Source organism: Protobothrops mucrosquamatus, unplaced genomic scaffold, assembly GCF_001527695.2.
Source record: "Protobothrops mucrosquamatus isolate PMUCROS unplaced genomic scaffold, P.Mucros_1.0 scaffold10, whole genome shotgun sequence".
NCBI classification, from domain to species: domain Eukaryota; kingdom Metazoa; phylum Chordata; class Lepidosauria; order Squamata; family Viperidae; genus Protobothrops; species Protobothrops mucrosquamatus.
In genome coordinates this window covers 413821-430021 of record NW_015386397.1, presented here as the reverse complement: position 1 = coordinate 430021, position 16201 = coordinate 413821, and the positions used below count along the sequence as shown (strand labels likewise).

At 40.1% G+C, this 16201-nt stretch overlaps 1 protein-coding gene across 1 annotated transcript; it reads right to left on the bottom strand.

Annotated features, from left to right (window-relative positions):
* Positions 1-10851: 10851 nt before the first annotated feature.
* On the bottom strand, positions 10852-15701 carry MEOX1 (mesenchyme homeobox 1). The gene is made up of 4 exons (XM_015810386.1): positions 15260-15701; positions 13475-13519; positions 11698-11894; positions 10852-10968 (listed from the first exon to the last, which is right to left on the bottom strand). The coding sequence occupies exons 1-4, from the start codon at positions 15699-15701 to the stop codon at positions 10852-10854; spliced, it is 801 nt and encodes a 266-aa protein (XP_015665872.1).
* Positions 15702-16201: the final 500 nt, after the last annotated feature.

The window sequence follows — 16201 nt, the reverse complement described above, 5'->3', positions numbered from 1 at the left end:
TGCTGAGTCATAAATTAGCCAAACAAGTTGGTTTTGCATGGTATGCTGAACCCACAAAACAAAACCAACTCCCCAACTTTGGTTACCACTAAGGAAGTTTAATATCTTATGTGAATGCATCTGCTGAGTTTTAGTTGCTCTGGTTAAGTATGTTGTGTGAACAAAACTGATGAAAGGCACTGCTATCCAGCAATGGGAAAATGCTGTTTTCCAAGTTTTCTTTTATATCTGTTTGTAAAGTACTAATAGTGGTGGAAATGTGATCAAATGTAAGGAATTTGGAGAGTTGAATTTCAAAACATTTGGGAGCTACCAATTGGAAAAAAAGCTGAAATATTTGCCTATATCTTGATATGATGAAATCCATGGAAGGAAAGCATGATTATGAAATACAAAAAACATGTTTGCAAAATAATTTTTTGAAAATGTCAGAGCAAGTTTCATTGTCCTAACTGCTGTTGTTTCTCCTGTTTCAGTAATTTCCATCACATTGCAAAAAACAAAAACCAACCCAATCCTTTAGATCAGTTCTGGGGCTGATCTAAATTTTTCCTCTGGTCACAGAAGGAAGACACCAAAAAGAGCATTGGACCCCATGAAAGTTGTTATGGAAGCTGATTGTTGGTTTCTCCATCTCTTTCACTTCCACAAATATAGGATAGTAATCTTCACAATACTGTTCACTCTTTATCCAAGTCATGGGGTGTTTTAGTATACTATGTGGAGAAAAAAATCAAATCAAATGTGTGGAGAGATGCATTCAAGGCAATAAAAGGACAGAGGATGTAGAGAAGAGAGTGAAGGCTTTGCTGGGTCTTCTCTTTGTCCATCATTCTGCTTGCTCTTTTCTTTTTTCTCTAATCTATCAATCTTCTTCTTCTTCTTCTTCTTCTTCTTCTTCTTCTTCTTCTTCTTCTTCTTCTTCTTCTTCTTCTTCTTCTTCTTCTTCTTCTTCTTCTTCTTCTTCTTCTTCTTCTTCTTCTTCTTCTTCTTCTTCTTCTTCTTCTTCTTCTTCTTCTTCTTCTTCACCTCCTCCTCCTTCTCCTCCTCTACCACTTTGGGTGTCGAGGGAGATTCAAACTTCTGCTTCTTGCACTTATGGGAAAACAGAATTTTCCCATCGTTGGATAACAATGCCTTTCAATCTGTTAATTCTACAAAGTAATCCAGACTAGAAACTAATGCCAATACAGGTCAGAATTGCTTTTATTGGAACAGCTATAATAACAGAATCTTGCATGTCTGACTGTGCTCCCCTCTTCCCCCCTCTTATTTTGTGTGAGATAGGAAGGACCTGAGACATTTTAGAAATTAGCTTGTTGGAACAAGCTAAGGCCTCAGTTAATCTGATTGTTGCCTGGATCCTGCTATCTTTTAAGCCCATTTCCAATTCCCTCTACATTAGTGTTTCACAACCTTGGCCACTTTAAGATGAATGTCTATGGATATTCTCAGTCATCCTGGTCATGGTTGCCCCAAAGCTACTTTTTCAGGAGGTAACTGGACTTTCTTGTTTTTCTTTGAAGACGTTTTGCTGACCAGATGGTGGGGAATGGAAGGATTTATATCTGTCTGCAAGGAATATAAATCCTTCCATTCCCTACCATCTGATTAGAGCTGAAGAAGCTTCTTGGATGAGAAGCAAAACATTTTCAAAGAAAACAAGGAAGTCCAGTTGCCTCCTGAAAAAGCACCTTTGGGTTTAAGATGAATGGACTTCAACTCCCAGAATCCCCCAGCCAGACAAAACAAAGTTACGATTACGCTCTATATAATCTCATATCATTTCCTCCTACCTTTATTTCAAGACATGCAGGATTAATTTTTCACAAGAGAACTTTGACTTCCAACAAAACAAAATGATCCACTCAAGCAATCCTCAGAGGGGTAAGCACACCTCTTTTTGTCTGAGGTTAACAAATGATCCCATCAACCATGTCATCCAAATCAGGGAAATGACCAAACCTTTCCCTCCCAACATTTAAGATGAAGTTCCAGAGAGTCCATATGAAAATGACTTTCCTAGGCATTCCATCTCTGGTCATTTCAATTTTCACCATCATCATCTCCATCACAGAGGGGACCGAAATCTGTCAGTAAGGGGATTCCTGTCTCTCAATTCAGTAAGAGGCTCAGACTCTGATTGAATTATCATAGATACTTTTACATATAGTTTTAATAGAGAGAGAGAAAAGTGCCAGGAAGTGGAAAGGGAAATCATCATTGCAATGACTGGGTCAACTGATCCCCCTATCCATGCATCTATAATCTGTAAGCTGTCCAGGTCACCTTGTAGGGGAGCTGGGCTGCATAGAAATTTCATAAATACAATAATAAATAATAAATAATAATTGCTGGCTTATGGATTGATGTAAACCAATGGAAAGGATACCTCAGTCAAGCACATTGTACAATCACAATAAATATAGTCCTGCTTTTAATAGACACATTTTTTAAAAAAATGCAAATAGCATCAGTTGGCAAGAAAATACCAGGAGCTGCCATCCAAAATCTGAGAGTAAGAACAGGCCACACTGCTTCCCCGGGAGACACAACTGGATAATGGGAGCGAGTTTAATCAGGTTTTCAAATGCAAATTTATTATAAAATTGTAGCCTCTATGTTCCATTCTCCAAATGTTTAGAAGCGGATATTTTAGCCAGAAAATAACCAGAGCACTATAGTTCATGTATTACAGCATCTGGCAACCTTTTTCCACCCATGGCCTGCATGTCTTACACATCTACATGGGTGACATGTCTACAAGATATGTCTAGCCATGAGCTAATGTATTGCCCTTTTCAGCAAAAGCAGTATTGATCACTAAAAGGTGTTACTGGAGGAAGTACAGTTAAAATTGGGTGGTCTCTGAGATCCCCCAATTGGCAGCCCACAGCTTGCTAACTCAGTTACCAGACCATCCCAAAAACAAACTGTACCTGAGTGAGGGAGATCTTTGCTGCCAAGAAGGTCTCAGTCCAGACTGGCATAACTTACTAAGAGAATCCCATTGTCAGTGACATGGGGTGGAACTAGCCCAGAACCTGAGAACATCTTGCTGTTTAGGAAAGTGCTTCTGAATGCAGATTTAATGACCACTATATGGCTTGCCTGTCCTGGTGGCTTCTAACAGTACTGGAGTTGGAACAATATGCATCCCAATTCTCTACAAAGGCACAAGAACTGAGCTCTGGTATGACAGCAGGATAGAGTAGGTTGGTTAAGGTAGACTAGGACTAGGCAGACCCAACTTCACCTCTAGATATAGAAGCTTGCATCATTGGGTGGTTTTGGAATCCTCACACTCACTGGTCAACCTATTTATTGGATCAGTGTTGAGGGGGAAGGAAGTGGAATAGAGATAGGAGAAGTCCTAAAAGAACACCAAAATGTTCTTTGAACATTTGAAAATGAAAGTTGTTCTATTGATATGTAACAGATTACAAACATGTCCATCTCCAATTTCAGAAGCAATTTTGGGACAAATTATCCCAGAGCAAGTAAATATAAGACAAGAAGCCACTAAAGAAAAACTATATACTAGGTAAAAGTGTGAGAATATGTGCTCCATAAAGCTGTGTCCTTACTTGTCATCTATGTAAAAACAAAGATTGCAGGCTGTGCAGTCTTGATTTGCTAACCAAGGTCACACACATTGAGCTTGGCAAAACCCAACCACTGACTGCTGCTGCAATATAGAAGGCAGGAGAAAAGCGAACAGCTAAGAAATTAATTAGATTGTCCTTCCCTCCATTCAGTCCTACCCTGGGATTAAAACCAAGAAGCTGAAATGATTATTTTCCCAAACAAGAACTGGTATTTTGCTTCTTTCTTTTTCAATCTGCTTGCTGCAAAGTGCCTTTTAACTTCAAATGTATATCTACCATTTAATAGTTGGGTTGCATTGCAAATACATTGCCTAATTTCCTTTTTTCATTCCCCACCCCCTCCTACCTCTTTTCCTTCTGGAACAGCTTTCAAATCCAGACCTAACTCCACTATACTCAAAAGATGTATTTTCTGCCTCAGCCTATTCTGGCATCCATTACCATTTGGGGCAGAGGGCGAGAGAGGAAATCCAGAGGAAGAAATTATTTAATGTTGGGTCATATTATTGTAGTTTATCCAGATGTATTATAGTCAGTGAACAGGAATTTATTTTCCTGAATCCCAGGAGAGCTGCAAATTTAGACAGATAAAGAGCAATTCTTTGGGTCAAAGGGATCAAAAGACTTTGTGGCTTGGAATCTGTCATGCCAACTTTGTATTCTGAGTGCTGTTCTTTTCTCCTACCTCATAGGCCCAGTGGGAGGATTAATAAAAGACTTTATGGAAGCTTCTCTTGGAACAATTTGTTGTTGTGAAGCCAGGTTGACCTCATTAAGGGTTTTTTACCTTTTGTTCCATCAAGGAAAAAGGAGAGAAGGCAGGGGGGCGGAATCAGATGGTTTACGTAAGCCTTACTGTGGCTTTGTCATCAGTGGAGGAAGAGAAATAAAACCCATTGCTTTCCATTGCATTCTGGCTGGCTCCCTAATGGAAAGCAGTCAGATTCACTTAAGTGATACCTCCTGGAAAAGGAAGTATTGTGTTTTTATTGGACACTTTTACTCTGAATTAACTAGCAAAGGGTTCCCCAACAGATATCCATTCTGGAAGCCTTTCACCACATTATAATCCACAAGGCCTGGTCTTCAAATTAGAGCCAAAGATACTTCAACAAAAGAGCTGTTGGGAGAGGAGAAATGAGGCTTATTATCAGCAGCAGGTTCCTTCGATTTGGGTTTGCCATTTGAGACCAAAATCTATACCTTCTTGGGGTGGTCACTTGACTGGCAAGATTGTACATCCTAGACAATTCTGCCTTCGTAACCCATTAACCTGGCTTAGGCATGAGTTCTAAAAGAAATTACAGTTCACTGGATACAAACACCACACTATACCATCAGTCATTATTTGCCTTCTGTAATGTCTGGGTCCTCACAACAGTCCCATCACTTAGCATGTTGTGGCCACAGCCTTTGGATTCCTGTGAAATGCCTGGCCTTAGGAATTAGGAGCTCAAGTTATATATCCATTGATGCTTGCAGATATTTTGAGACACAGTTCCACCTTGATGAGCCTTATGAGATAGTGATGGGTGTCTTCTCTATACATTTGGACGACATTATTGGGGAAAAATAATTAAAACCCCTGAACTCTACAAAATATCACACCAATTTTCTCCATCTTTTGGTCACTACTAAAGGGAAAAATGTAGGTATATGCAAAACTGTGGAAAGTAAAAATAAAAAGTACATAATTACAAAAATGGGTACTGTAGCACAGGGCTTTTCAACCAGTGGTACGGGTACCACCTGTGGTACATTGGCACCTGGCAGGTGGTACACGACCATCCTAGAAAAGTGGTAGTGGGGGAGGGGAATGAGCTGAACCGGTGGCAGCACCACACAAGCCTGAGTGAGAGACGGCTGGAGCTGCAGGGCTGTCAGGGCTCAGCGGAAGCACCAGGATCAATGCCGCTTTCCAGATGATCGGCACTTCTTCGGGGCTGTCAGGGCTCAGTGGAAGCACCAGGATCAGCGCCAGGCTCCAACTGGAGCTTGGCGCTGATCCTGGCACTTCTACTGAGCCCTGAAGAAGCACCAATCAGCTGGAAAGCAGCATTATCCTGGCGCTTCTGCTGAGCCCAGAAGAAGCACCGATCAGCTGGAATGTTGCAGCATCTCCAGGGTCTTGTGATTTACATTCAGATGCTTGGCAACTGATTCATATTTATGACAGTCACAGTGTCCCAGGGTCATGTGAAGTGACCAAAACCTGCTGCAATCACCCAGCAGACGGGGTGAATAAAAACCAAACACCCTCCACCCCACCCCCACTGCCAATCGTCAACAGAAATGCTCACAACAATGAAAACCTCGGACAGGAGGAAGAGTGCCGCCAGGCGGGCAGGCAGATGTCTTGCTCAGCTGTGGCTTGGGGGGCACTTTTTTCAGTGCCATTGTAACTTCGAACAGTCACTAAACGAACTGTTGTAAGTCGAGGACTACCTGTACTTTATCACTTTTTTTCTTTTCTTTTTTTGGTCATCAAGTTTTTGACACCTTGCTAGGCGACTGGTGATACTCGGATGTTTCTATATCCTAAAAGTGATACAATGGGTGAAAAGGCTGAAAAGCCCTGCTGTAGCATACATTTCTGTGAAAGCTGGAAATGCCAATTTCACCTCTTAGCTCTTCTAAATTATCCCAAAGTACCAAAATATAATTCCTGCTCATTGCAATATTAAAAGGTCATATTCTCTGTGCTCTACTGCTCAAAACCCCAAGTCCTGAGCTGGAAAAACTTGGCAAAATTTGGTTTTGGTTCTAAGTACAGATAAAATTATTTGCTAGCTTAATGTTGAAAGCAGAATTGGTCAATTCAGCTTTAGAATAAACAAGTGATACTTGTTTGATAGCTCTGTACCACCCAGTTGCATTTGGTGAGATGGGCAGCTATGTAAATTTGATGAATGAATGATGAATGAATGAATAGAATGAAATGAATGAATAGAATGAATGAATGAAACCTCTGCCTAACAACCTTGTGAAGAAATTGATATCTATTTCCTAGTCAATCATTGGTCTCTTACATAATAAAAGATATACTGATCTAAAGTCTTTGGCTATCCCACGATGCAGTGGATCTTATGGAATCTTGAGAAGTCAAGCTAATTAAGTAGGTGTAACCATCCACAGCAAATGGAAATTATGACAAAATGATGACATATGTCTTGATGTCATTATGCACATTCCGTCCTTACACATTTAAGTATTGACATTTGATGCAAGAATATAGGTTGTATCTTTAGCATCATGATGTCACTTTACACATATCACTGCCTGCACCATGGACAGCTACAGTAGGTAATTAGGGTATAGAAAGAGGAATTCTTCCATAGATGTAGTGCAGAGTGATTTTTTTTCCATGGATAGGGAGTCTCACTTGGCCAATCTCTGGAATTATCTCATTACAGAAACCAAACATGTTCTGATGCCTTTGCTTCCTCCCCTCTGCTTTTCTGCACAGAATGGAAGAGAAACTTCCATTATAATACCAGGACCCATCTGGTATTAACTGGCTGTTTTTCGGGCAGAGAGGGCTCTTGTAAATGTGACTCTTGAATTTCAAGTGTAAAACCACTGAAAATCCTAGGGCAGGAGTAGGACAGTGGCTATGGTTACCCAAGAGACTCTGAGGAGTTTCAAAGGTGTTGCTCTGTAGATAACCAGGTGCAGGTAGTTCTCAACTAATGACCCTAATTGAGCCTGGCAAATATAGTTGTAAATCATGACAATCATAAAACAGGGTTATAGCATGACAAACTAAATTTTAGGAATTTTTTGCACTGGTTATTAAGTCAATGCCATAAACGTTATTAAGTCAGTGGTCGTAAAGTGAACACCATGGTTATTGGATGAAATCATTGTTCGCTATGGACAGCTTTTGCCAAAAACCAGAAGTAAACCTCAGTTTCTGGAAAAAAATATTGTAAAGCACAATTAAAGCCTGTCCCAGAATATTGATCTTAAAAAAGTCTGTTCTGCCCACATCCATATTTTCTGCAAAATATGGATCCCAATAAAGGAGCTACAGATATACCAAGGATATCTGAAAAATGTCACTACTCAAATCCAAATTTGAATCTGTTGGCCCATAAATAGTTTAGTTGGCTTAGTTACCAACTTGCAGTTAAGTTTTCTGCTAGGAGCTATCCGTGGTGCTGCAAACACCAATCTGTCTTAATATTGTTTGTTGGTTGTTCAGACCAGAATTCTCCTTCGGTAAAAGGAAAAAGAGGTGGCTTTTTTGCAGTTTAATTCCCTCCAGGACTATTACCACTATTACTTTTTATTGGTTTCAAAATTAAAAACTGAGCTCAAAGAATTTGAAAAGGGTTTTTGTCCTGTTTTGGCAAAAATCCAAGGAGCACTCCTTGTCACAACCATACTTGCATTGATTTTTTTAGACCTGCTTGATCTCTGTATTTTTTGCAATAGAGGGTTTCTCACAAAAAAATTAACAATACAACTGAACTAAAATAAATTAACCACCTGCACTCAATTCTGATACGAATCTCAAATTATTGGATGGAGCATGTTCACAGAACATGTTAAACTTTTGCAGATATTTACCTGCCTAAGTATTTGTTTTGCACTTGGCTCGTTTTAAGTCTTCATGGTTCTGAAGAAACGTACTTGGACCTACTTAGATTGGAAAATCTGCTCTCAATAGCAACAAAAAGTTGACTCAACGCCCATGTCTTTTGATTCCATGTGTGAGCAAAAGACTGTTCATGCTGAAGAGAAACAGAAACTGGATTCACATAAGTTGCCTAATTAGGTTTCGTAAACTTGATACAGTACCTTAAACTTTAAACCCTGGCTAGTTTTGTATGGCTTAGCACATCCTGTTTGTTTTAGGACCTACTGTATTACATCAGCATAGAAAATGAGTGAATTCATTAAGCAAGTTGAGATGTGCTACTCCAGAATTGTTGTACAACTGAATAACCTGATCCTTTCTGGGATCCCTGCCATTCAGCACCCACAGTAACTTGTGTGAAGTGTACGGTTGCTTACTCTAATTCAGCTAGTGTGTCATACAAATTCAGAAAGAAGAGTTAATTAATATTAAGTACTTCCTGAGAGTAACAACAGATCCAATATGCAAGTTGCAGAAACAGGGCCATCCACGTGTGAGGGATATGGCAGACTCTTCTCAGGAGGATGATAAGCAATTTATTAATGAAGAGGGGCAAAGATGTTCCTGAAATAACAGATCACTCTGATCTGTTGTGACTCCAGTTAAAAATGGTATAATCTGGGTCCAAATAGGAACAGAACCTTTTTGTGGGAAGAGACATGGAGCTGAAAACTGAGTCACTCTACCTAAATTAGTGTCTCTTCCAACATCTTTAAAAATTGACCGTGATTCCTTGGATTGATGGGAGCTGTTGTTCTGAAGCATGATCAGTTTTATGTATCTATGTGGTTACCTGCTTTTTTAAAAAATGGTAGGCTGTTCTGGAAGGTTTTTTTTTAAATTTCCTACTTGATAACTAATGTGTTAATTTGAACAATTGTGGTAGTCAGGGCTGAAATTTTGTCTGCAAAGGAGAAATATAGCTGCTGTTCTCTTCAAGAAATATGAAGAACATAACTTTGTTTGGAAAATTAAGGGTACAAATCTCTCCTTCATATTCAGTTTCCATATGTGAAAATAAATATAACAGAAGTATCACACTCCTCTAATGGTTTCTTCCCAAAATAACTGAACTGAAATATCTCACTGCTCTGAGGTAGTGTATGTTCTATACAAATGTTTCATTTTTGTTTTAGAATTGCTCTTGTACACAAGAGAATCAGTTTTGGGGTAGTAGGTTAAGGCATCAGGCTAGAAATTGGGAAACAGGAATTCAGGAATGCGTTAGGCACAAATAACTAGGTATTTCTCTCAGCTCTAGGAAGGAGGCCGTGACAAAACCACTTCTGAAAAAACTTGCCAAGGAAACTACAGGGACTTTTCCAGCAGCCCCTAAGAATCAGACATGATTGAATTGAAGGAAAAAATACATACAAATATTTAGCTTTCTCACAGAGCACTCTACTCATGTAAGACATTACAGATATGAACATTAGAACACTTCATCTGGGCCATCTGGGATGCAGCATTTTCTAATGGACCAACTACTGGCTCTATCTAAGGCAAACCTATTAAATAAAAAATTATAAATCATGGAGGCTATTCATTTGGGGACAAGCAACATTATATAAAACAAAGACATAAATCAAGTAAAATATGCTTTATTATTATTATTATTATTAAATTTATTTGCCACATATCTTGCCCTGTGGCTACTTTAGGTATAATATAGGTTGTCGATTAATTCATAATGAGTTGCAAGAGTGTTATTATAGCTGTTCTAATAAAAATAGGTCTGCGTGGTTTCTACTTCTTAACCTGTTCTATGCTATGAGGCTGATATCAAGCTTGCAAGTGTCAGTGTGCTTCCCCTTTTTCTCCTTTTATCTTCATGTGAATAGGGGATGGGGTTGTTTGAAGCATTTCCATAAAGCACTTTCTTGGTCTGGACTCAAGCCACATTTAGCTGATTGTTGTCTTGGTACCAGATCTTCAAGGCCATCCTTTAAAATCACTACAAATACAAAACAAAAACAGTATTTACAGAGGCTTTGGAGAACTGAATGGTGAGAGCAGTGAATTTCATAACTGCAATGATAATGTATCTGTGCCATCTTTCAATAAACCTCAATGTCTTGGGCAGTTTACCCATCTTTTGATTTTGCCATTAAAAGCACATAGCATGTATGCTTATCCAATTCATTGAAGGAAGCATTTGTTTTCACGTGGAAATCTCCAGAGATTAGCTCTGTAAGAGTTCCTTTATGAGATCACAGGAGGCTAACCAAACAATATGTGTGAACAGCAGGGTTGCTGCTTCAAAGTTGCAACAATATTGCTTTAAGAATGAGAACCTAGGCAGTAATTTGGACTCGAGGTAGTTTCAAAGTTAGCTTTTTTGTTCTAAAAAGGTATTGATTTCAACCACAGAATTGTTGGGAATCTCTCTCTGCACAATTCCTTGTCTTTTTTCCTTCTTGATTTACTCACTCCAAGAAAAAGAGAGTAAAGCAATCTGTCATTCTGGGAAGCACCACTGGCTCTATTTCCTGCCTCCAACACCAAAGACATTAAATAAATCTTAGGGAGGATTATTTGCTTAATAACAGTATCCCCAATATTCTTACAAGGTTGATAGAGATCAGTTTATTAGAGAACAGGCTACTCTGGACTTAAGGAGACAGCAGGGTCCATCTCTTCGGTGTGGTTCTGGGGTGACACTGGCTGTCCTTTCACACGTTTCCATTTCATCCTGCGGTTCTGAAACCATACTTTGATCTGCACAAGAAACAGGACACAGTTCTGATTAATTTAAATTGAACGTAACTGCATGTTAGATAACTGTGAGCTTCTTGGGAAGTTTTTCTGTTCTAAGTCAAACCTAAGGCTCTAGGACTCAGGGGTAGGCAATCTTGGCTCTTTTATGACTTGTGGACTTCAACTCCCAGAATTCCTGAGCCAGCATAGCATGCTATGCTATGCTATGCTGGCTCAGGAATTCTGGGAGTTGAAGTCCACGAGTCATAAAAGAGCCGAGGTTGCCTACCCCTAGTCTAGTCATTAAGATATCAGGCTAGGAACCAGGAGACTGTGAGTTCTAGTTCTACCTTAACCATGAAAGCCAGCTGGGTGACCTTAGGCCAATCACTCTCTCTCAGCCCAACTAACCTCAGAGGGTTGTTGTTGTGGGGAAAATAGGAGAGCAAGGTGTGTTGGATGTTCACTGCCTTGAGTTATTGTAAATAATAATAAAAGTGTGATACAAACAAACAAACTCTGTACTGATAGGAGAAGGTATGTTGATATTATTTGGAAGTGGGTGACCTTCTTTCTCCCTTTAAAAAATTGGGATACTTATAAGTGAGCAGGTATTGAACACTCCCAAACTTCTTTCCCTGCTTTGGGCTAGTGTTTTTCAATCTCAGCTACTTTAAGGTTCATGGGCTGGGGGGGGCGGGCAGAAGGAGACTGCTTCAGGCAGAGGCAGACCAAGCAGAAAAGTTTCACCTGTCTTTCTGTCAAATCAAGGTTCACAGCAATCTCATATCTTCGGAGCCTCGTCAGATAATTGTGGTGAGTAAATTCCATCTCAAGCTCCCGCAGCTGGTCCTTAGTAAATGCAGTGCGCTCCTTACGTGCTCTGGAGCTGTTGGTTTCTTTCTTGGAATTGGTTGTAAGGTTGCCACGGACTCCACCCTGGCTCTCTATAGAAGGGAGATATTTATCTTTATGTCAAACCAAGCCCATCAGGAGAGCACACAAGCAACCCCCCTCCCACAAATTCTAGGCTTAGTCATTGGAAGCTCGGTCCATTGCATGAACCCAGAACATTCAATGACTCAACAAATGATGGTTTAGTTAAACTAGTAGCTAGCAAGATGTGTGAACATAGCTTGAAGCTAGGAATAAGAATAGAGGAAAAAAAATCAAAAGAATCCTAAGTTATTGGTACAAAATGAACAAAAATGAAAAAGCTACAAAATAAATTATGCATAAACCAGAATGTGGTTTGCTACAAGCAGAAAATAGGACCCAGGCAAATTACCACTGCAAAATTTCTATGGAACATCACTCTCCAAATGCTTCAAAAGATACAGTTAGATGATATATGGTAGAGGAAATAAGAGGGAGCAGGCAGATTCTAGAAAATACCAATCTTTCACTTTGAAACAGAGAAAGAAATACCCTGATGGATACTTAAGTATCTTGTTCATCATTACTGTAAATGATGAAAAATAAGCTTCCTATTCATCATGCACTTATACCAGGTCAGGAGCCTGAAAAACAGAAAGCAGCTGGTAACAATGCAATGAAAATCTGGTAACAGATGAAAGGGAAATGTACTTGAATTTTAAAGCAAACACACACACACACACACACACACACACATTACATACATACACACAGAAAGACGGGGGGGGGGGAAACATATGCTTCCTGTACATATTCACCGACTTCATCTAAGTCTGGAATGTTTTTCAAGACTAGGGAACTGGAGTTGGCCTTTTTAAGGCAAAAGACAGACTAAACAAATATTTTATCTATTTGGGATTAATCATTGCTTTTTTTCTGATCCTAAAGAATCCAGGAAAAAGGTCCTTGAATTTTCTTGGATTTTGACTTCTTTCACCATTAGACCAAACTTGCTATTGGGACTGACTATTGTTTATCTCTGGTCACCAGCTTCAACCAAATGCAGAATTTTGCCATTAGCTGGGATTTGGTTTAGAAAAAAGCAACTCACCAAATCTCAAACGATGTAGGTCTCATGCAGGAACTAGTGGCTTTATTTTTATTTATTAATCACCTTTATATGACAGTTCATTTCACAGGAAATTATTCTGGGTGGCATACAGCAATCAATAAAACCAGAAAGGTATAAAAAGCAATCATTATAAAATATAAAAAGACATTTTTCAAGATAAAACACTAAAAAAAATAAAATATACTAACTACATGGAGAGAGTAAAAGATCAGCTACACCGCTGCCATCTAAAAAATGTCTCCAGTCCCCGGTGGCTCCCAGGCCTGGTGACACAACCAGATCTTGAAGGGCTTCTAGAATGAAAACAGGGATGGACCCAACCTGACTTCAGGGAGGGAAAAATCTTCCATAGAGTGAGCACCACCCCAGTTGAAAAGCCCGCCTCCTGGGACCAAACAAACTAGGTCCTTGGCAAATAGTGCCCACAACATACCTTCTCTGCCAGATTTAATGAGATGGGCCAATGCGATCAGCATTTAACTCCATAAAATGCATAGTCCAATGAACAAGAATACTCACTTGTGCTCACTTGAATAGCATCACACCACGGAGTAGCCAGCACATCTAGAAGAGAGCAGAACCTAATCTTAGATTATGTGTTAGCCACAGTATACCTCCCCTTCAGCCAAATCCTTTCAAATCAGAGTTGCCAGACTGTGAGTAAAAATAATGTAGTTCCTTTTGATAGACTCATCCACTGTACCACTTCATTATTCCATTGATATCTCAGTATCAACCTCCTACCTCACCTGCCAGAGTGCAGTCTCATTCCCTGCATATAAATAAGGGAAGTAATTGAAAAATGGGACATTCTTATTAATACTTTACCACACCTTTCTATTCAGGTGTCCTTGCTCTGGCAGTAAAAGACAAACTGCCATTCTCTCAAAGTCTTCTCTTTAGAGAGTGGCTATACAACGTCTCCAGGTTACAAACTGGTAATCTTGGAAACCAGTAAACAGTCATTTGTAATCCAGTAAACTGGAATTACCATATCCTGAAAATAGTCACATTTCAAAGTGGAATCAGCTATGCTCTTATTTTAAATAAATCCAACTTCCACTTTTCTCTCTTTTTCAGAGACAGAGCAGTGGTCAAGTTTTGATACTTAGAGTCCCACTTATCATTTAAAGAAATTCCAGAGATGCTTTTATGGTCATCAGTCCAAAATGAAAGAGGAGCCTCATTTCTTTAGAACTAGTTTCCCCTGGGACCTTAACACACACATGGCAACCTCTGGCCTTCCAAATGTTGTTGGATTCCTTTTTCCATCTCTCTGTTTGTTGGCCATTGAAGACTTGGAAGATCACATATTATTCCTCCTGTTCCAAAATAATTCCCAAGATTCTTTTCAGATCATGATGTCTCCATCTCTTTAAAGCCAGTTTGTATCAAAGCAATCTAAATCTAGCACATAGATCTCTTGAGAATTATCTGCTAGATTTATACAGCACACTAAATAGGATCGGGTGAGGTTGAGTTGTGAGGTTAAATTATTATTAACCTTAGTTTATTTGTTTAAGCATATTATGCACGATACGTAAAATAGCACGTATGTTTTGTTAATGTGCATAAAATTAGCCTATTATTGGGCTCATAGAATACACTAACCTGGAAAACTGATTATATTTTAAACACCACATTGAATAAAATCTCTATTAAGAACAGCCTAAAAGAATATGGTCACATCCTTTCAAGGGGCTCTGCTCTATTTATAATAAAGTTAGCTAGGATGCCAGAGGGTCCAGTGATGTCTTGGCTATGGAAATTTGCCCTCCTTCCTTAGACCTAGTCAGCTGCTCTCATTATTGACATTTAGATATTCACAAATTGATTTTTCCTTGGGTTGTTGGATTCAAGTATTGTCTTAAAATGTAGTTAGCCTGGATTTTTCTTAGTATGCTACATTTGCAAACTATTGTTTGTGTTATGGTCTCTAGTGCAGCAAACCCATCAACCTATATTCAACAAACCACGGCTAAAGAAATCCTGGTTACGCATGGGGCATGAACTCAGTTATATTATCAGTGAATATCTCACAGTTTCTGTTTCTTTATCCCTGCTCTTTCTTGTGACGTTTGTTTCTGATCTTATTTCTTCTGAAAACCTTCAAAGTCATGAAAATCTGACTTAACTTTAATGTTTGCTTCTTTCTTTGTAACTTGCAAACTGCCCATTTGGTTAAGCTTATGATGCAAGGGATTGGGCATATCCGGAAAATGAGTTAATACAGAAATTAAGGATTCGATGTATAAATGCACTGAGAGAAAATCAAGCCGGCCAACCCACATCCAGGCCACCTACCTGTTTTTTCCATTCTCCATTGGACTGCTTTATTCTCAGCGTCGCTTGCCACATTCCCTGCGATGAGGTTATTTTTGCTGGTCTCCCCCAAGGTGGAGCTGCCCTCTTCTAGCCCCCCGGATCCCGAAGCCAACTCCGCCGGCAGCATGAGCTTGCTCTCAGAAGCCGCCACATGCCAAGCGGGCGGCTGGAAGGAAATGCCAGGTGCTTCGAAAGCGCGTTCAGCGCAAGGAAGGCTCTGTGGAGCCGTAGCCTGGCAGGGGACCGAGAAATCCACGTAACCCCCCACGCCTGGTTTCAGGGGGAGCAGAACAGGGGCTGGAGGATTGTTGGGCGGCCTGGCGGATCCTCGGTTCTCGACGAGGGGGCGGCTCAGGCATTCCCAGAGTATGGAGGGAGCGTGAGGATTCCTCATACAGCTCCTGGCGACAGGTGGATTCATGGAGCCCTTTGGCTTCGGCACGCGGGCGCTTCCGAATGAAATCGTCGGAGAGCAAAGAAATTTGGCAGAAAATAAGAACCGAGGAGAGAAGGCACAGTGTGGCTTCTGCCTTTAACAGGTCACGGGTCGAGTCGTTCGGGAAATCTGGCAAAATTCTTCCTCAATGTCCGCAGGACAATATCCTCCTCCTTCCCAGGTCGGGCGCTTCCTCGCTATGAAACGACTGAGCCCAGGAAACACTTTTAAAGTTTGGGATGTGAGTAACAAGTTTAGGAGGAGAAATTCGAGAGAGGGAGGGCTTAACTCGCATCCCCAGCCCCTCCAACCAAAGCCAAGTACGCAACGATTAATCACACGAAACCTTAGAGGCGCATCAAATGGGAAACGCAGATGGAGACTTTTAAAGAAACACTGTACTTTTTTAAAAAAAAAAAAAAGCCTGGGGTAGAAGGAATATAACGCGCACACAAAGAGGGTTTAATATTTCCTTCTCACACTGA